Source organism: Cydia fagiglandana, chromosome 1 (genome assembly GCF_963556715.1).
Source record: "Cydia fagiglandana chromosome 1, ilCydFagi1.1, whole genome shotgun sequence".
NCBI classification, from domain to species: Eukaryota; Metazoa; Arthropoda; class Insecta; order Lepidoptera; family Tortricidae; genus Cydia; species Cydia fagiglandana.
The window spans coordinates 10,473,282-10,495,687 of record NC_085932.1 but is presented as its reverse complement, the minus strand read 5'-3'; the positions used below and the strand labels follow the sequence as shown (position 1 = coordinate 10,495,687).

Below are 22,406 nucleotides of genomic sequence, written 5' to 3'. Positions count from 1 at the left end.
TCACACAAAAGAAACTCTGTTTTCTCATTCTCAGATTGTTACCGCGCGATACATAGCTGTAAGTTCCGAAGCACACGCTCTGAAATATTTATTCCTGAAACGTAAAGATCGGGTGGTGGGGTGGGGGAGGGGTTATCCCGCGGTTTCCTCCGCCGTGTTTTACTTTGAGAATGGGAAGTCGTCGGCGACGGATCGATAGAGCCAAAGATAAAGTACCGACTGAATGTTACAGTTCAAAACGTATGCTTTATCTTATTTAATGGTTTAGTTGATTAGGGTGGTATTATTGTTCCTACATATTAACACGACTTTGTTTCGTAGTTTTTTGATGCAAAATTTATAAATACTATTTTCTGGATGTATTTTGTTAAAAGGTTATATTATATGATAATAAAGGGTTTATGATGCACTAATTTGTTATACCTATTCTAAAATTGACTCTATAACTAATTACATACCTATACCTAGATAAATACCGCAAGCGAAAGAAATTGTACATTTGACCTTTTCGACTTATTACAATTAAATATTTGTAATAGGGAGTCAAAATGCCTGAGTTACAGTATTAAGTAAAATAAAATATTTTCAATATAGACTTTGTAGACTTCAATTTTCAGACTTGGTACCAAGGAGATCGAGCTTAATATTAGGGCGGGACATAGGCTTAATAGAAAATAAGGTATTCTTCAGGGCACTGAGTAGCTCTTTAGTAATTTTGAGCCCTTTTAACGAAAGAAAATTAACAGCCGAAAAGGTTCCTTGGTTTCCTAAGGACGTACATTTAAAAATATCATTCTACCCGTGACGATTCGGAGAAATATCTACTGGCACGACCTGCCGATCGAACCAAATGGCACATGAAGTTTTTTGCTATATTTCGATGCTAAGGCAATAAGTTACATAATATGGAGACTATTCGCTACTATCATCATGGATTTATATACAAAATTTCTTTTTTATTTCTTATACCTAATGCATGCCAACATATGTACGCGATAGGTGACGAAATATTGAACGTAACGAATGTTAGAAAATGTCTAAAAGGCTAAATTTAACAGAGGCTTGTAAAACGTTGCTAAGTTTTATGAATTAGGGGGTTAGTAGTTAGTGTTTACTATAGGAGCTAATAGGGCCTTTGGCTACATCTCTTTCGTAGCTGAGTGCCGACTGGCCAGTCCTCGCGACGCGCACTCTGTGCCGGTTCCCCGACCTCCAGTGGGAGGCCCCCCCCTGTTCGATTGTCTGCGGAGGCAGGCCCGCCGGTGCCATCTGATGTGCCGAGAGCACTCCAGATCTGCATAGATCGTTGCCTTCGTTTTTTTCCCTATCGAAAAATCAATAGGGAATCCACTCACAGTTTTATACAGACGGAAAAGATAGTTATTAATTTCATTAAGGCCGTTTTAATATCTGCCCTGCTTATGGACTCTTAATTAATTTAACTTGTGATTGGTTTCCTTAATGATATGATATATATGCAAATGTAAAACATTAGATTACTTCTCGAGTAAAATATCAAATGAGTTCACAAGAGTTAACAAAAGTTTACGTGCTTAAAATCGGATAACAGACCTACAGCTGTAACTGAAATTATTTGTAGGTCATTCAACTGGTAGGCTGTGAAGAAAAGCTGTATATAATGTGAAGCACATCCCAAAAGCATATCGAGCCTTCCGCCCACCCTCAAAGGGAAAGAGGCTCAAACACCAAGCAATAAAGCCTTCCCATCCAGCAAAACAAATACAACGCGCATTCCAATGCTAGATATCATTCGCTCCGCCCACACAGTTGGCATTACGACTGTAAGCGTTCCCATTGGTCGCGGCGAAGCCTTCTCCATTTCGAATTGGTTATTTTTTTTCTACAATTGAAATTTGAACTGTCCGTTAGTTGTAGGTTTGTAAGGCGCTTGCGCGGGGAGGGTACGCCACGTGAACGTAGATACGTTTCGGGGGCTACCAATGTTTTATTGTCTCTCTCCATTCCTATTCGTATTTGGATTGTAGATGTGATTCGCAGGCTGTAGTCCTCAGTGCGCAGCTGTGGTCCTTCCGATAGGATGGGAGTCGCGGAGGTTTCAGGGGTCGGTTCATGTTACTTTGAGACTGTTACGTTATTTATTGTAAGGCTATTTATTCTCTTTGTTGTAAGATACATAGGATATAAATCACATAAGTCAATGTTCGTTTTTTATTACATCATTTGTCTTTAGGTTTAGTTCTTACGCTTGAGTTCTGATGTAGAACACCAGAAAAGGAAAGTAGAGTAAAATAAGTACTTACGTACCGATCATGAAAAATAGAGAATGAGACCTTCTTTTTTACCTAATCTTGCTTGCCTATTGTGTGTTTTTCTTACTTATAGTTTAAACTAGGTACATATCTATATTTATTTATATAGTAATAGTTTGTAGAGTACTTACTACTACTAAACCAAAAGTAAAAATCGAATATTTTTTAATAACTTGGTACTTTCTTATGACTTATCACATTAATTTCCGCGTTAGGGCCCGTTTAAACATTGATCAGTGTTTAAGGGTTACATATATTTGCAACCTGCTATTAGTAGGTAATGTATAAACTCGCACTAAACGCGAATAAATGTGTAAACAAGACCTTAATGTCTTTCCTTGGCCATTTTATAAATATAAGGAATATTGCAGGGAATGCAATAACGCTGCAAATTGCAACTGCAATGCATTCCTCAAAACTTATTGTACCTAAGTTCAAGGTAGCAAGGCACAGAATAGTACAGCTATGCCGACCGACAAATGTAATAACACGCTGGCATCCACAGCTTACTCTGTCCGGAACAATTTCATTTGCGACTGAGCGAGGATAGCGTTGTAATTACAACAACAATCGATAGAGGCGCCACCGTCTGCCGCACGTTTAATCTCGCCAGAATCAAAGGACTGTCGCCTCACACCCACCTGCCTACTCCGAGCGCCACCCCAGCAATGCAAACCTGACATATTTTGTCACGGGAACTATACAATGCGGCGTCGAAAGCCCATGCACAAAATGCGTCCATTCCAACGAAGCAATAGCAAGCGTGTTTCGCGTCTAATTTGTTATGAACAGATTAAGTAGTAAAAACTATGTCTCCGAGCCTATATCTGCAGAAGTATGTTTAGGTGTCCCTAGACCAGATAGTTGCATTTCCAGTTTGGTACTGTATACGTATAAGCTTTATTGGAGTTTTACTAAGGCTTTACGTTGTTTGTTGGTGGCTACGAGCGAGAATACGACCGCTTTCAAATTCCGTGCTAAAACCAGGTTAGAAACTAACCTCTGCTTTAATCGTTAGAAGCACCCATGTTTTACCTATGCATAAAAAAATGGTTAAGGATTACTTTAAACAAAGACATATGTAAATTCGTGTAAGATTAATAAAGTCTAAGAAAAAAACGTGCCTCGGAAATCAAGAAAAAGTCATTTTCGAATAGATGGCGCACACACCTATAGCCTATTCTCGGCTAGATGGCATGACGACACAGCTTCATATTTAACAATTTTAACACATAGATATCAGTGAATGAACATGGGTCAAAATGATATAAAAATAATAAAATCATTTATCCATATAAATATATTCTTTTTTCTGATAATTTTATACGTGTTAATTTTGAGTTATAGTCGTGTGTCGATAGATGGCAGTAAATTTACAGTGACTACAACATTTACTATGACAGGACCCCTCTATACTATCTATTCTTTTTGCTTTAAATCACATTTAGTTTTCTTATATCACTGCGGAAAGAGAAAAGTCTTGGAATGTATGGGGCCCAATACATTCCACGACTCTTCCATATCCGAGCAAACTCTACCCAATACAAAATCCAGAACAACTTTTAGACGAAAAAACAAACCAGCATAGCTTGCAAATTAAAAATAATCGGAACACACTAAGTAAAACAAAATGCGCATAATTGGCATTATTATTCTAAATATAAGAGTAAACTCGCAAGTGCTTGTTGCTAATCATAATAATTAAGCTATGTATAATGTAAAAAATCCGGTTTTATCAAACCTAAAACCTGGTTTTACAATTGGCTGTAAACCCGGTTTTCCCGGTTTTTCAAAATTCGGTGAAACCGGTTTAGTCACTCCTAAGTTAACTATTTTTCAGGTCAGTAATTTTTGCCTATTTTAATAACAATTTAAAATGATTAACACTAAATTGGCCTTAGCTCCTATTGAATTTCATAAAATACGAGTCCGCTAATTCGGTTCAATTATGCAAGTTCGATTTAAGCGGCAATTAGTGTATAAATAGAGAAGCCTCCAGCTTTAATGTGCAGCCACGCGCTGCATAATATCGATTGTCATTAATTTGGCGGCGTGCGAATTGTGCTCGTATGCAAGTAAATGCCGGCGATGCAATCACTGTGGAACATATATTGCGAACGTAAAATTTGACACTAATGTGATGTGATGTGACTATGATACTAAATAACGGACGGACATGACGAAACTATAAAAAATCAGTTTTGGCCAGTTTGGCTCTAACAACGCGCGGTCTAGAATCGAAATCAGCAGCACCTAAAAAAACATTATTTAAAGATTTAAACATTCAAGAATTGTCTAAAAATGGTATGAATAATACATATATATATGGACATAGGTACCTATAGATGGAAAAATGTATGCACGGAGATTTGTTTAGGCCTCTTTAACAGAACTGTATATTCTTTATTAAAATAACGGTTAAAAGTTGCTCATATATTTATTTTAACACTGTTAGTTTCTCAATAAAAAAAATTAGTATCGTATGAGCAGAGCCGGACCAGCTAACTACTTTCAGGCCAACCCTCGTATTTTCTTTTTTTATTTAGCTATAGGTACATTCATGTTACTATGGCCTTTAATATTAACATGAATGTTACACAATTGTCGAAATAGTACCGTAAACATGTTCCAATTAAATTCCACAAGTGCCAAGTACCGTGCGGGCGCGATCTAAAATTCATTATTATGTAAATGCAGGTATTATATTTCATTGATATACGGAGTTATGTGTAAAGCTAAACAAGCCACGTATGAGTTGGAACGCCCGCATAAAGGAGCCACACCGCCAGCACTCCAAATCCACAAGACATAGAACGTAAACGCGCGCGTCATCGTGCTTTTCATTATACACGGTGACTAAAAAATAACTGCAGGCCCGTTGCCAGGGAGGTTTTGGAATTATACTGAGGAACTTTTATTATGGCTGGCACCAACACTGAAATCGCGAGTTAACAGACAGACAGACATAAAATATTATTACCAGTTTTTACTCGCGACTTCGTCTGAGTGCAATTAGTTTTTTGGGTAGGTAGTTTATTTTTTATCCAATTGCAGTATATGGATTCCTTATACTTATGTATGTACTTACAAACTTCATTATTTGTTTGTGAGACTCCTATAGCGCCTAAATAAAAAATAATGGCAATCATTCAACTCCGAGATTCAACTTGAGCATAAACGTAAAACTAATAAATAAAAACTATCCTATGTCCTTTTCTGGGACTCAAACCATCACTTTACCAAATTTCAACTAAAACCATTCAGCGGTTTTATCGTGAACAGGTAACAGACAGACAGACATTAGGATGGAAGTATGGATATCCCTATGGATCCCTATTATGCATCTTATTTATGTTATATATGTCACAAAGTTAAGTAACCGTCAACCGCAGCTAAGGAAATCAGGTAGACCCGATTTGACCAGAATAAAATGTATATTCTGAGATTGCCGGTAATAAAAAGATAAGATTAAGTTAACAATAAGATAAAAAAACTGGGTTTTTTAATTAGGTACTGGCTTTAATCTCATAAAAAAAATGTTTTATTTCTAAATAGTCTGAAGTTTACATCCTAAAGTTGACTACTTATAGAATAGGAAGCGAGTGTAGGTAATGGCGCAAAATAGTGACGCAGTATTATTGCAGGGGGTGGTGGGGCCCCCCACTCCTGGAGCCCAACATATCCCCCTACCCACCCGAGAGCGACTGAAACGTCCGCGAGAAAAATAAGATCCGTACTCCGTCCTGCTTATTCTTATGAAAAGGTTTTTTTGTATATTTATCTGATATTCTTTAGATAGAATGTCGCTGTGTGAGTGCGCCACGTAATGCTTATTCGAATGACTTTTCTATGTATTATGTTTGTAATAGAAGGAAAATATCGCTCAAATCTCTTGCGAATTTCATTATTTGGGAAAAGATTTCACTCGGTTAACTTAAAGGAACGTAAAATGAAACAAATACAACAATGTGCTCACAATATTCTCTATAAGTATTGCGTCTAAATATTTGCTAGTCAATTCTAAGTCGTTGTCCTCCGTGACAAGATTGGATTCCTCTACAACACAACTTAATGAATAAAATACATCAACATTAGCAATGTTAGGTACTTATTCTATTTTGAACATAGCCTTGGAAATGGATCCAGACTTTAAGTCTACAAAAGCTTGCTCGTACTGCTCCAATGAATAAGTCTTAATCCCCAGCTTCTTGTAATCCAGATATCTGCAATAAGCAATTGAAATAGGTATATTAACCTACTTAATCACTTTCTAAATAAGTTATGCGTGTTGGTTATAATTTTGAATCTATTAGAGAATCTTGTCCTTTATCCCATTACAATAAAGAAACATCCTTTTATTACGCTAAACTCTGCGAAGTCGGCGCTACTAGCACTAACTGAGGGCCTACCGAGAAACATAAAAAATTAAATTTCGTTATCTGCCTCTATAAAAAAATATCATAATTATATCATTCTTGCATACTGGAGCGATAAGATGATGGTTTATAATAATAATTAATGAAGTAGTCTACGCGTGGAGTACTTTTTCGTTAGTCAAAGTTGATGTGTCAATAATGTGGCCGTGGGTAATACATAACCTTGAGTTTGTCTGGCTCAGAAAATGACAAATCATTTATAGTACTTACTTACTGAATAATCTTTCCTATCGTTTTTTCTCGGAAACCTTCGTTTTTGTCATGCTACTCCATGCAGTCAGCCTCAGTACTTTTTTGTTTAGTATTTTGTTATCTCCAATTTTTTGCTACGGAACTCACTGCACCAGGTATATTGTAATGCTATACTTATAAATTAGGTTATTTTAATTAATAATTAGGTTATAGTTATAGGTATTACCTGTCTCCCATAGTCTTGAGCCAGCCAATAGAGGTGGGAAATGTGAATTGATTAACTTTCACGCCGATTACGGTGAGCCCCTTATCGAATATATCATAAGGTGTTATACTGAAAAATAATAGTTCATTAATTTTCAGATATTATGTAGTTGTCTCAGATGTTAACAAAACAATATTTTCGAATTAGTCTGTTCAATACTGTCAAAGCTAAACATTGCGTATGCTACGCTAGTTTTGGATGTAGGTAAATATACTACAACCCATCACGTCACCCACATTCCTACCTCAACAATCGGCAGGTTGTGCCAAATAAGTGTTATACGTTTTATAATTTATCGCAATTTCTGAATTTGAACATTTAAATTGATTTCTGTTTTGACAATAGCTTGTTTAATCTTAAAAATGAATGATGTACCTAGCCTTCTTGCCCTGCGGCGCGCACCCAAAGACCACGTACTTGCCGCCCGGCTTCACCAAGTCAAAGCTGGTCTCCAGGACCCTGGGCACACCTATAAACAAAAGATTTTAATGGCCTCATACAAAGACAATTTTTAAGATTACGTCATTTAACCTCGTACTTTTCTCATCATATATTCATTTATTTAAACTTTATTGCATTAAAACAAGTTGTACAAATGGTGGACTTAATGCCAAATGGCATTCTCTACCGACTGGTTGAGTCGCATACAGTGAACAATTGAGTCAAATAAATAATTCAGAATAAATCATATTCTGGATATGATCAGTATCCGACTGGAACAAAACTTTAACTTAATACTTAATATAAAATTTTAAATGCATGCGTAAAAAAGAGAAAAAAACGTACATAAAGTAATATGCCCTAAAGCAGAAACGTCTCATTTTCTGTACACTTTTTAGAACAATAACTACCCACATTCAGAGCATGAGAAATGAAAATATTTTATACCAATCTCAACCACTTTATGCTGCAACTTAAGTGTTAAAAGGGTTCATTATGTATGACAAGAAAAAAGGAAAAAATGTTTTATAAAAATACCCGTGCAATCAATGATGACATCGTATTGTGATTTTTCGCTCTCCAATACATCCGGTGTAATCAGCTTGAATCCCAAATCTAAGATAAAAAAAAAAACATTGATCCAAATTATCTAACAAAGGCTTCTGATTGTACGCCCCCGCTTAGCTTCATTCCTATTTATTAATTATAATTTCACAGAAAAGAAATATATGAAGGAAAATTTCTTATGCTTCCCTAATTTTAATAAAATGCAATAACGCAATAACATGCTTAACATGCTAAAAAGAAAAACATTAAATTATTTTAAAGGCGCATATTAATTAATGTCCACTCGTAAAATACTTACTCAAATTCCTAACAATATCAAGTCTTGCCTTGTTTACTTCAGAGACTGTCACGTTTCTATGACCGTGGAGATGCAATGTCGTTAACCACAGGTTACCTTGAACAAAACAGATTTATTAAAAATAATCAACATCATTTCAGTACCTGTACATTCCCTCCTACGTCAATATAATACTTCTATCCAATTAGTTGCTACACGAACTACCCAATCATAACAATATCAGTAGTGAGTAGTAGATACATAGTTACCTATTCAATTGGATATGTTCTACTCGCAATAACAGGTCATTAGGTTGCATGACATCATTGTAACGGAATGTCATTTAGCAGCCGTTGCATAGAATAACTACTTTGTTAGTGTAGGCAATAATTGTATAGCTATGTACCTATATTGCAAAGTATGAGTACCTATACCAAAACCTAAATGATAACAAGAATGTTGAGTCATGTTTGTTTCAATAAAGTTTATCATATTGAGTAAACAAATAACATATTGAAATATTTAACCCTAAATTTGACTCTAAAATACGGAATTTTGTAATTATTACGAGTGAATGCAGTTATTCCTATACATTCCTAAAACAGGATCTATTGAGATGAGACCATTAAAAAGACACATTTTTTTAGTTTGTAACTTAGTAATTCTCTGTAAGATTGTGACCTGATATTAATCTAATTTTAAATGTAAATAGTTTGTCCTAACCTATAATGCCAGCACCCAGCACCAACACTCGGTCTGCCACCGACACTGGCGAGACTCGGTCGAAGCCGTGCGCTACGCAGGAGTACGGCTCACACAGAGAGGCTGGAAACCACATAAAAAATACGATTTAAATGTTTACCTTGAAGGTTACAAGGACCTTTTCAGGAAATCTGTTAAACCATAAGGTCCAGGTAATATTAATATCCAATTGGTATATATGATATGAAAATGTTTTTTTGATGATTAGATTTGAATAAAATATAAAAATACCCTGTTCTAAAGTAACTTCGTCAGGGATAGGGTAGACGTGTTCTTGCGGGACTACGACGTATTGAGCCCAGCCTCCGTCAACCCAGAGGCCAATGTTCTTCTTCGCCGCGCAGAACTGGTACCGGCCCTTGCGGCAATACTCGCAAAGAAGGCACTGGCTGCAATTCGATAGTCACTTTATTATACCATATGAGCTGTTGAAAAGATTGACCAATTAATATGTAGATGCATATACAAAATCTTGAAGCAACAGAGATTGTTCTTGACGCTGAGTCTAGTCCACGTGTTTATAGTGATAATGAATTCAAACGATAAACCTATTAGGATCAACCACCACGCGTTGTCCTTTCTTCAAGAAGGCTAGCTTTCCTGCCTCATGCACCACCCCGCTGAACTCATGGCCGAGGGTTAGGGCCGGTTCCTGACGCACAGGGAACTCTCCCTGCAATCAAACGTAAAATTTATCGCGTTAGGTATTGCTATTACAGGATAACAGCTCTATATTTGAAAGTTCATTATGCCTTTCCATGGATCCTAAGAAGTGACTAGAGAAAGGCTTAAAGACTGCTAATTTTTTTGGCAAGCGTAATGTAATCTAAATCCTCCTTTTTTGAAGTCGGCTAAAAAGAGCTGCAATTTTTCGAAAATTCTGCTCTTAGAACCTACGGCACCTTTTCTTAAAACATTGTTCCATCTATTTATTTATTTTTTCAAATTATTATGTAAATTAGAATTAGATACAGACAGGCATTTAACACATCCATGCGAGTAATTTAGGATAAATATTTAAACACGATTTTTTTCCACAATATTTAGGCCGTTACTAAATTTTTTGGCAAATCGATTGCATGTATTTTTAGATGTTGGCTGTACCTGCAGCTAATAACGTAGATTTATTTCGTAAGATTGAATAGCGTGCCAACCTGAATTATATGAAGATCAGTTCCGCAAATGCCGGAATAAGCGACCTTAACAATTACTTGATTGTCTTCGACTATTTTAGGCATTGGATGGTTGCGCACATACTTCACTTCCTTCGTTTTGCCGTTGAACACGATCGCCTGCATAATTCTGTAAAAGAGATACCATTATAAAACATATAAAAATTAAAATAACGGTAAGAAACTTAAAATTACGTTGAAGCGTAATATTAAACAACAATCTTTTAAGGTTTGATGCTTAAGAGCACAGTGGACAACCGCTTCTCCGTACAAATGTACAGGCCTATTCGGATTTCGAGATAATCACAAGATCTAGGGACGATTTAGAGATCAACTAGATCGACATTAGATATCGACTAGATGTGACTTGGATATCTAAGTCATAACTTGTCGAAATCGTTCAAGAGGACCTCCAGAATCGCGGAAACGTCAAATTTGACATATCTATCTTACAAATATCTTTAAATTATCCATATCGTAACTTGTTGAAGTCTAGTAGAAATCTAATTCATTTTCCGAATCGAGCCGGTGGTCTCCCCTGTATGGCCCCTGACCCTGAATAAAAGTTTATTGAATAAATATTATTTTATCATATATTATTAAACATCATAATTATTTTTTACACAATTTGATCTAGGTATATTAACCATACCAACCATAGCCATACTCATAGCTATGCGCCGTTACATGTATTTTTTATTTTGTAATTATTATAATAGTTAAAGGACGTTTTAAAAATTTGTTTTTCGTTCGTAATTCTTGTAATCAAAAAATTTAAAAAGGTCAAACAAAGGTTATGGCGCTATATGGTTAATATACATCAAATTGTTCAAAAGTTTGTTTTTTTAATAATGTCATAATAATTCAGGGAGGAAAATAGGGACTTCGTTTGTATGGAGAAGCGTTCCTCCACTATCCTCTAAATAGATTGGTCGCGCTTTCGCAGTGAGACATTTCGGTCTAAAAGTTTGTTTATTTATTTATATGTATATTATATATCCCTTAGCATGGTGGCCCATACGTATTGCTAATTTATCATTAAAAGTTAGCAATGTAGGTCTTTAGGTCTATCAGTTATAGATAGACCGAGATAGGTCTGCAACGATTTTGATAGCACACGCAGTGAAAGTGTTATTTAAGTATATGTCATAATTTCAAAGCCCTGCGTGTGATATCAAAATAGGTGCAGACTTATCTTGGTCTAACTTCAGCTTGTCTGGGGTTTTCTGATAGACACACGTTTTCAGTTGTATCAAAAAGTTAATTATAGTACCTTGTATTTTAGTAAATTGACGTAATTGTACTGAAATAGGTATAACTGCAATATTTTAATACCTAAGTTATTTTATTTATCTGCATACTGTATCATTGACAATGTCATTTCATGCACTTATTCATAAACGTCGTAAGTGCTCAATCCTATTCCAATCGCAGCTTGATCATACATAGAATCATACGACAGTAATTAATCGTAAATCGTTTATTGTTCGGTCAATATTGTTATGTAATTATGTTATATATATTTGAATATTAGTCCGTAACACACCATCAACATGTTTATCCGGTTAATCTTTATCCAGGTGTTACCGATATGTAGTAAGTAAATGTAGACCAACATAAAAACAAGTGTCGTATTATCACCGTCATTATTTATCACAAACAAGCAAACATTATTAAATAATTATTCAAAAAAATTCGTTGTCACTGTTACATAATTTAACTGGTTTAACAAGTACGTAGTAGTGTCAATTTCATTACTTACGTAGGTCGTGGATATTTCGTAGCAACACAAGACCAGGTAAATAATGATTTCTCCGACACAGGAGAATTTTTACTTATGCCTACACAATAACACACACCCGCTTGTAATGGACGCGAAGATCACTCTGACAGATTGGTTGATAAACAATCACGTTTGGATTATTGCCGTCTGATAATTGATATCCATAAATATCCTACTTAATAAGCCCACTCCGTAGATGCAGATTACAGTATCACTTTTTTACCTACTATGTAGATATTACATAATAAACCAGTGTTATGATATTGACACGTAACAAATCTAGCATTACTTAATGAAGCATTTTATTAACAAACCTACATAAAAATATTGTTTTTCAAAATATTGGAATTCGTAAAACTACCATAAAAAACCGGTCAAGTGCAAGTTGGACTCGCATCAGGGGGGTTCCGTGTCCCATCACGCAATTTTTTTACATTTTTCCTTACGAGCGTTATGTATAGGTCTCTAAATTATATTTATTATTTTAATATTATATATACCGAGTTTGAGAATAGTATGTTTTAGCGGTTTGTAAGCTCTATCATTATAGAAGATGGGAAAATAAGAAACAAAGTTTTGTACGGAACGATTTAAAATTTTAGAAAAACTCCATTTTAAAAACTGAGCTAAAGTAGGTAAATCGGTTATAGAAAGACGGATAGCAGTTCCATTTACCCCTCAGGTACGGAACCCTAAAAAGATTTACTACCACTCGAAAATTATCATAAAATAAAAAAAAAATTAAGCATGAACAACATTTGTAGGTGCAATATATTTTCTTAATATAATCATCAAATAAGTAAGCTACGTTTGTATGGAGAAGCGGTCGTCCCCTTTCGTCTAAAGTACAATTCAATAATCAATTTTATTTAAAATATTAAAGTTGAAAACGCTGCCATCTACCGGGAACACATAACATCTCCGTACCGGAAGCCACAGCCACAGCTAAGCTTCTTGATGCTCGTACTCTTTCACTCTTTCTATCGCGGTAAAGAAGCGCCAGTCGAAGTGCTTCTCTTGAAAGACAGATGGCTCTAATCTTGTTTTTTTTTTCTACAACCTCCAGAATCAACATTACGATTACAGTACGTAGAAATAAACTAATATTGTTTTAAATACAACTTTACTTGTTTACAATATAATTTAATATAGAGGGTCGGTCATACACAGATTTGAACTTTAACCTCGTGAGGCTCTGGGTTCGCAATGTGCGCATTGTGTCGCTTACCTATGTACGTAGGTAAGTACATATTTAAATTGTTTTGTTTTTACTTTTATTTGAAAACAAAATATTCTAAATTGATAAACAAAAGAATTGGAACTGGTTAGGGGTTAACGAGGGAATGCCTACGATAAACTAATTTTTTTATACAGTTGCTCAAAAAGTGCTACTTTACGTGGCTATTTAGCGTTCGCAAAGTTATTTTTTGCAAACTAGTGCTTTTTTCTTTTCCAGCTTTTTTTAATTGAATTCTGACCGTAATCGATACGTTCACGCCAAAGATTTTGGACGTTCAAAAACTTTATATATTTTTATTTTGCCATTAGACATTTATTACATACAAAAGTATTGTTACATGATATAAAGTAAATATTTATTTGTTATTATATAAATAAAACGTTGTAAAATACGATATTTCACTACAATTTTTTTTTTATTTGGCTGAATGGAACTATCGTTGCCACGTTTGGCTGTTGTTAACAGAAAAAATTAAAAAGTAAAACCAGCGCCCGCCATTTTCACTTGAAATTTAGTTGTATCAAAATAATTATCTTAAATTGCAATTGTAAGAGTGTTTTTGTATGAAATGAGTTAATGTGATTAATTTTGGCAATATAAATCTACGCAAGGGGCCGATTTTTGAAATTCGACCACTCGATTTCGTGTATTTCGTTAAATGATATCTCCACTACTAGGCGTTTAAATTCTATTAATAGAATTGAAATCGAGTGGCCAATACCACTCGATTCCAAATTTCGATCGCTCGTATTTCAAAAATTTGCATTTCGCCGTTTTCCACCGATTTTCAAGTGACGAAATCGAGCGATCGAAATTCAAAAATCGGCCCCCTGAACGTAGTTTATAGTGCTGGATATAAAATATCATTCAAGTTTAAGGGAAAATTCGTAACTGTAAGTGTTACCAATATTTTGTGATATTGTGATTTTTTCGCAAATGTGTTAAAAACGTCGTTCAATGTACCTACGTGTGAAAGTGTTATTATTTACTTGTATATATAAAGACATCTCGGGACTCGTAAATAATAACATACTTTCCACACTTGCATTGAAATGTAGTTACTTACTATATTCGTTTTTTTACCTATCTTTAAAATCGTCTTCGGCAAGTCAAGTCAGGAAACAAATATTTAAACTGATGCATGTTTCGACCATTGCTACGACATTTACCTACATACCGTGTAAGGTGCGATTTTTTTAAATGCTCCAATACCATCATGAAAATGCCATATTTATGTTTACGATCTTCAAGTTATTAGTAATTTAATTTTACTAAGATACTAGAATAAAAACTAGCTTGAAGGCTCACCGAAACATCTTTTTCTTTCTGAATCTTAATTTTGCCCCCTTGGTCACTTAATTAGTTTAGTCTTGATGTAGTTGATGTTAGGTACCATATGTGAGTACATCGTAAATTTTTAGTGTTCCGTATAAAACTTTTTACAGATACTGTACATACATCCTTATTTGAAACATCAAGAAAACAAATAAGTAATATACCAACCTCTTTATCAAAACCTACGACACTATTTCTTTTTGTAATCTCACTCATAACCTGCCTTAAGGTCCCACCTCTTGGGACATTAATATGAAAAGCTCAATGCCTAAACAATATCGCGTGCTTTATCTTACTCAAGCCAGCGTTGCATTGGCAAGAGAGGGATGTCAGATCAATTTAAAATTCGGTGGTAATGTCTCAGGGGCAATGCACCCAATAACTGGTTGGGAGAGGACGAAAGTACGAATTTTTTGCATTAAGTGCATTAGGTATGTGATGATTGCAGTCTTACTGCAGGCTTGTCGTACCAATTTACTTAGATATATAAATACTATGTAATATTGCACCTATACTCTAAAAGCTTTATAAATATTAACAACTCTCTCTACAATATCTAATACCTACACTGAGAGAAAAGTACAACAAAAATACACTTAGAATTACAAAAATAAACTTAATCCGGGGACAAAGAGAGTTAACTAATAGGAACAAATTGACTTTTGCAATTTCTATTAGTTCTTGCAATTTCTATTATCTGTTTGTTGAAATTATATTTGGGATTACTGAGCTGTTTCTAGAAATAAATAAACTTTACAGAAATAGTGAAACGTCCTTAATTATTACTAAAACTTCATTTTTTTCCCCCAGTACAGAACTGTTTTTTAATTCCTGGTGATGATTTTTCTCTCATTGTAATAGGGTTTTATAAAGACAAACGATCGAAACAGCTAGGTTTTTTCTCCTGAAAAATTCGTTCCTCTAAGCTTTCTTAGTTACCTAGGCACCTACATAAGATGTCTGTCTACACACTAGGTTGACTGAAGTAGTGCAAATGCAAACGGTGAAGTATGACAAATAACAAACAAACGTTACCGATAAAATACGATGGAAACAATTATGCACTACATCTGTACCATAACGCGGGCTACATTCACGGCGGATAAGCAAATAAATTTCAATCCAACTAGGTATTCACATCGTGCTGCTTCACATCGGCTGCTTCAGATAAATACAACCGAACAAGTGTAACCGATACGTACAAATTTTCAAAATACAAGCAGTGTCTACAGCACTAACTGATTTTGTAGTGCGAATATTGATGACATGACATAATGCTGAATTAAAAAAAATTTCAACTTCGATCAGTGAATTCATTCCGTTAGGAAATATCTTTATAAGTTCATACAAAATGTTAAACTAGGATAAAAACACGAATAAATTGGGAGTATTGTCGTAACAACGATTTGGTAACGATATCACCAAAACGCTCAGAACAGTAGACAGATGCCCCGGTTCCCACTGGCCCTGTTTTGGCCATTTATTGTCTTAACTTAACTTAGTGTAAAATAAATGTATTTGTTATAAGTATATCGTTACATACTTAATTCATTCCGATACAACCCTTATAAACTAAAAAATAGATTATTTTAATATTATAATTTTCTATATATTTATAAAAATTTCAACTGGCCATAAAGGATGATAAGATAAAAGATAAAAAGATAAAAAATAGTTTATTCAAGTAGGCATATTACAATGCGCTTATGAACGTCAAATAAACCTTTACCGGCTCCAACCGTACCTACACCTCTGCCCCGAGAAGATTTAAATCCCCCCTCAATTGGAGGAGGGTATCCCAATATGGGACCGGCAACAAACTCGGCGGGACACATCTTTTCAAAACATTATTACATCTTATAATTAACATGCATTACGAGTAATTAAGAAAAATACAATTTAAATTACTATAGAATTCATGCAATTATACTCAGTGAGTACGTAACTTTATAGAATTTGATATAAAAAATAAACATATATGTACATGAAATCACAAATACGTAGCTCTTTCAGAAAACATATCAAATCTTACAAAAGGAAAAGAAATTAAAATCAATAAAAGAAATGAGAATACATATTATATGAATCTGACTGATTGTTATGAGATGCTTTCATACAATTTGATGTGCTTTCTTACCTGAGCTGAGTCACCTTTAACTCTACACATAATACAATATTTTTAATTGCTACTTGTCGTTATTACAGTTTCTGGTTTGGACCATGCATGTTTGTCTGTCAAGTAGTCCTCGACTCTGTAATAAGCCTTCAACATCAATGATTTTTTTAAGTAATTCTTAAGAGCTGGAAAGGGTAATCTTAAAGCATCCTCAGGTAACTTGTTATAAAAATGAATGCATTGCCCAACGAATGACTTCTGTACTTTACGAACACGAAACTTTCTGATAGCAAGCTTATTTTTATTTCTAGTATTATAGTTATGGACATCAGAATTCTTAGTGAAGGAGTCTAGATTCTTAACAACATAAATAATACTATCATATATGTATTGGGAAGCTACAGTTAAAATATTAATTTCTTTAAAAAGTTCTCTTAATGATTCACGCACCCTTAAATTATATATAGAACGAATGGCTCTCTTTTGTAAGACAAATATATTCTGTATGTCAGCTGCTTTGCCCCAAACCAGAATACCATATGACATTACACTATGAAAATAACTATAATAAACAAGGCGAGCTGTCTCAACATTAGTCAATTGTCTAATTCTCCTCACAGCGTAAGCGGCCGAACTTAATTTGTTTGCTAGTGTTCTTATAGATGATAGATGCTAAGACTGTTAAGGTAGCCAAAACCGGGACATCTACCCTAATTATGTAAGTGTTCGTTAATGTCTTACGCGTATGATAAAATATTTTAAACGCCATCATATATTGAGTCTCATGACAACTACAAAATCTATTTTGTCAGGTCATGTAATTACATCATATCTACATAACATTTTCTTATATTTTTCTGTTGACAAAGATCAGTACCGGCCCAAAACGCGGGTCGCGTGGGCAACATTATCAAAACAAGGTTTAGATCATTGTTGCAGGGCTTTCTCCAGCAACTATTACAATAATCATACCGAATACTTATAATGTGACCGGATTCACATCTCCTGACTTTCTCCCGTTTTCATTATCAAGGTTCTATGGGTGGTCAATTTCGTAACGCTGGGCTGATTCCGTTGGCGTAACACTGTGTGGGCATAAAACTGGATAAATGTATTCCACAGACCAAAGTGCTGTCAAACTAAACATTGAATGAGACGATGGTCTCACTGGTTTATTTCGTAATACAAAGAGGAATGGCCGACCGAAGATGACTAATCATAAAGTTCTTTAACACTGGACATGGACACCGTTAGAAAACCTGCATGTTATTTTGATTTCCCAATCCAGTATAAATGCGAAACCACTTCAAGTTTGGTTAGGCAGAGTTAGAGCAAGAAAAGTGCAAGCGTTATTTTAAACGTCAAACTTCTATGAAATTATGTTTAAATAACACTTGCACTGCTTGGGCTATCAAAATCGCTGTAAACTTTTCTTGATCTAACTCTATTCAAATTCAAACGCCACATACAATGTGACGATGCAATGTGTACCTACATAACTATGAACCTTATTATGATTTCGTACTATTGGCAAATTTTTTTTAATTTATTTAAAGAAAGCATGCATTATAAGTCGTGAACTCGTGTTTGTCCAGAAGCCTTATTTCCTCTAAGTGTCACGGAAGTTCGCCATTCAACATTCAATAAATGTAGGTACAATTACACCACTAGAGCATACTAATTGCGTTAATTATGGACGGATTTAAAGCTGTTCATTAAATTTTCATCTCCAAATATACCCAACACATTTTGAAATTAGCATGACGTTTGGTTCCTCGACGCCGCGCCGGCGCAGGCGTCCCTGTCCCGCGCGGCGCTTGAACTCACCCGGCGGGGTGACATTGAGGACGTGACTACGTGCTCTCGTTTTAAATGACGTTTTGACACTTGCGAACTGTGATAAAGCGATAACTTAATGCATTTTCAGTATGCTGCAATAAGGCTAAAACCTTAAGCAATAGCAAGGTTTAGTATCTACCGACTCGCCCAAAAAAATGAAAGTGATTTGAAAAATACGTCTATAAAAACTTTAGGTTGGAAGTCTACATGGTTATGATGATAACGTAGGTAGATTAAGTGTTGATTTGATTTGTGAAGTAGTCTCCAAATCTGCCGCAGTACCCGATACGAAAGTTGCACGAAGAACTCCCTATTTTTAGAGTTCTGAAGTCAACTAGGAACCGTTTGTCCGTCCGCGGCTTTGTTTCGTGATCGTTAGTATTAGAAAGTGGCAATTTGGCATGAAAATATAAATCAGTCATGCCGACAAAGTTGTAAAAGGAAAATAAGAAATATAATGTTTATCCGGAGAGATTGGGGCACAGTTAATCACTTATTCTAGTAAGAGGTGTTTTCATATCTTAGCCTAGAGTAGCTATCTAACTCTTAAACCAAATATAAAATTGCTGTAACCCCTCGTATGCTTTAGACACGGATCCGTGCGTGTGAATTTAAATCTATTGTTTTGAATGTCAAGGTCACTTTTTCAATGATTCTATTTGACAGGCCGCATACGACGGGGTAAGGAAGCTTAGAAGTAAAATAAGATGGGGTTTAAAAAAAGTGGAAAAAGACTGTTAAGTACCCGTCGAGTGATCGGTAACGTTTTAATTTCATGGCAGCGTGGTCGAGTTAAAGTAAAGGAAAGTAACAATTTTAAAGGTCACATGTCAATTAAGGTTCATATAAAGGTTATTAACCCTAATTAATAATTTCAGCTGAATTTTCCTTTACAGATCTCTTTAACTCAACAACGCTGCCATGAAATTAAAATCGTACGATTAAATGATAGGGAGCTACATTGTTTGAGACGTTATACCTTAAAATAATATGCTAAGTTTTATGATACACGTATGTGCAGAAATTTTTAAGCATGGGTCCAGAAAATCGTGAAATTGAAATTTATCTCGTCTAGATTTCATTTCATGTTACTTATAAGATTTTGTATGATTGTGTGTGTAAGGTTGTGGTTGTGTGTCTTGTGATTGATTGATATTTATTTATTTTCTTATTTATTATTGTACAGCTGAGTACGCAACTTTGTTTGCATGAAATTATATTAAGTTATTTTTGTAGTTTTGGCCTATAAAGCCAATGGTTTGATCCCGGGAAAAGTATTTATTTGTGTGATGAGTACGGATATTTGTTTGTCATGGGTAGGTACGTATAGGTACGTACATATTTATAAATGTTTATAAAATGTATACTATGGGGCCTAGTCAATTTTGTGTAGTTCGTGTTCGTGAAGAATAGAAAATTCACTTGTATTATTGCCATTTATTTATAAAGTAAGTTAGGTACTTACTTTCTTACTTATTTTTGAAATGAAAACCAGTTCCCAAACAATTGGGTAGATACCTATAGGTAGGTAAGTACCTAAACCTACCGCAAGGATCAAGTATGTTCATGTAGGAGCGTGCATTAAACGCGATGCACTTGCATATAGCATATGGATGCACCGACTTTAATTTTTTTTCGCCGGTTTTCGGGTGTCCTTGAATTTCAAGTTTAGATTACGTCGTGCATTGCCCAAACCTGTAGCAGTGCACTCAATGTTGGTATTGGTAGGTACCCATAGCTATGAACAAGTGCATTGGAACTCGACTTACATCTTTCGGTTTATGCACATACTTATCTTCATATGTAGGTAGGTCCGTGTATCAGATTAATCGAGAAATTATATTTTAGAATTAAACTTTAGCTTTGTTAACTTACGGCAACCAGTTTCTCATTTTGATTTTATTATGGGATAATTCCGTAAACGCGACTATTCCGTAATTAAAATAAAACTCCTAAATTAAGAGATATTTATTGATAATCTGAGAACTTGACTTATCACCATATTTATCTGATCTCCCGTTGTCGTTTACTAGACTAACTGGTAATTTACATGAAATATGAAAAATGTTGGTTTTTAGTATCATCAATTCATCATATACCTACTCGTACAAGGTAGATATTATAATTTAAGCGTCTATTTTAGTAGGTACAGGCACCATCAGATATATCGGAGCGGCCAAGGTGTTCACAATATCTGAACACGCACTGTAACGATCTGATGGCGACTGTACTATCGATTTACCTACTTGATTCCTGACCTACTGTGAAACCTTTTTATATTTACTAAGGACATCATTGGCATACGTAGGTATAACATTGATTTAATAAGTAAAATTATTTGCCACTTACTGTGTTGGGTCACAAATCAGTTTGTTCGATTGTATGTATAATAAATTAGACATAAAACGAGTCTGCGGTCACATAACCCTACGTCACAGCCGGCCGCCGACAATACAAATAACATTAGGCTAGGTCAAGACACCTAACTCGACCCAGTAGATACCGACAACGCAAAAAACGATCACAAATAAAGCCAAAAACTCCGCACGACGTAGGGCAATGCACTTTTTGGTGTCGGTCAAAGAAGATTGCCGAATGCGTCTGGTCCCTGTGAGCTGCATTACAATTTTTAATATGCTTAAGCAGTCCGATTTTAAACTTACCGTGACAGTAATACGACGTATTTTCGTTGCTGATTACATATTAGAAAGTACTTTTTGGAATTAATTGAACGTGTACCTGCATAAAACCCCGAAATGCGAATTAAGTACTCGCATGGCTGGATTTTTTCTTATTTGCAAATTTTTGACGCAGTGACACAGTGGATACTTAACAAGCTTTAGAACTTCTTGGAGGATACGTGCTGATTATGAAAAAATCAATGAAGAAAACCAGCATGTGACTCGGTAAAGCACAACCTTAGTGACACAGGTCAAGATTAATGTTTGGGATCGGCATCGCATACAATTGACTCGCGGCGGATCGCGCACAATTGATTTGAAATTCAGTGTGCACTTTATTGAGCAGACAGCTATTGGCCCAGGCAAATTATGCCGAAAAGGAGGTCAATCTGGGAACAAGAGATAATAAGCTGGATACTCGATATACCTCCAATACGGTATCCAAAGCGTTGCGTGACACAGTCTTGTGTGCGCGTCGGAAGTTTTTCGCGAATATCAAGTTTTCTATAGCTCAAATGATGTTTTACTTCTAGATAAAAAAAGAAGAGCATAAAATTTGTATATATCTCATAAACTTAGCAGGCCACTGACGAGCCTTCCAAATGGATGCCGTTACAATAGATTCATCCAAATGGACGGCATCCTAATATTAAACATTGTACGTTTTTGACATTCACGGACCGATTTTGGATTGCAACCACGCTATTTGGACTGTTGGAAGGCTCGTCAGTGGGCTTTGGGCCCGTATAGGGATACTAATTAGGCGACAAAACGATGTGGCTCCGTTGAATTCGTCTGGTCTTGTGTCGGATTCGGCAGTTTGCCTCGGAACCACCGAAAGACCTTCAGCCAGAAGTCGGCACACTCGATGGTCCCCTGCAGCGGTCGCGGCACGCGCACCACGAAAGAGAAATGCACGTAGTGGCTCGATCGAACCTGGATCAGCCTCAGCGTGTAGCCGGTTGTCTGGTGTACATACTCCATCATTTCAGCACTGCCGGTGTAATGC

The 22,406-nt window shown here is 35.5% G+C and overlaps 2 protein-coding genes across 2 annotated transcripts in view; both read right to left on the bottom strand.

The window, feature by feature from the left end:
• LOC134663736 (protein retinal degeneration B) overlaps window positions 1-22,406 on the bottom strand; it is a 427,614-nt gene that overhangs the window by 228,393 nt on the left and 176,815 nt on the right. The window lies entirely within an intron of this gene.
• On the bottom strand, window positions 6,259-12,297 carry LOC134663918 (D-altritol 5-dehydrogenase-like). Its single transcript, XM_063520463.1, has 10 exons — window positions 12,166-12,297; window positions 10,386-10,533; window positions 9,780-9,904; window positions 9,463-9,620; window positions 9,193-9,294; window positions 8,491-8,586; window positions 8,163-8,240; window positions 7,560-7,653; window positions 7,146-7,253; window positions 6,259-6,514 (listed from the first exon to the last, which is right to left on the bottom strand). Exons 2-10 carry the CDS (start codon window positions 10,527-10,529, stop codon window positions 6,400-6,402), a joined length of 1,020 nt encoding a protein of 339 aa, XP_063376533.1. The 5' UTR covers window positions 10,530-10,533; window positions 12,166-12,297; the 3' UTR covers window positions 6,259-6,399.

Bases quoted from the DNA above. Each gene is read 5' to 3' on its own strand.
- LOC134663918 (XM_063520463.1), bottom strand. From the start codon at position 10,529: ATGCAGGCGATCGTGTTCAACGGCAAAACGAAGGAAGTGAAGTATGTG. The intron at 9,905-10,385 runs GTTGGCACGCTA...GTTTGATTGCAG, and splicing joins CTGATCTTCATATAATTCAG to GGAGAGTTCCCTGTGCGTCA. The intron at 9,295-9,462 runs GTATTTTTATAT...TGTGGTTTCCAG, and splicing joins CGAAGTTACTTTAGAACAGG to CCTCTCTGTGTGAGCCGTAC.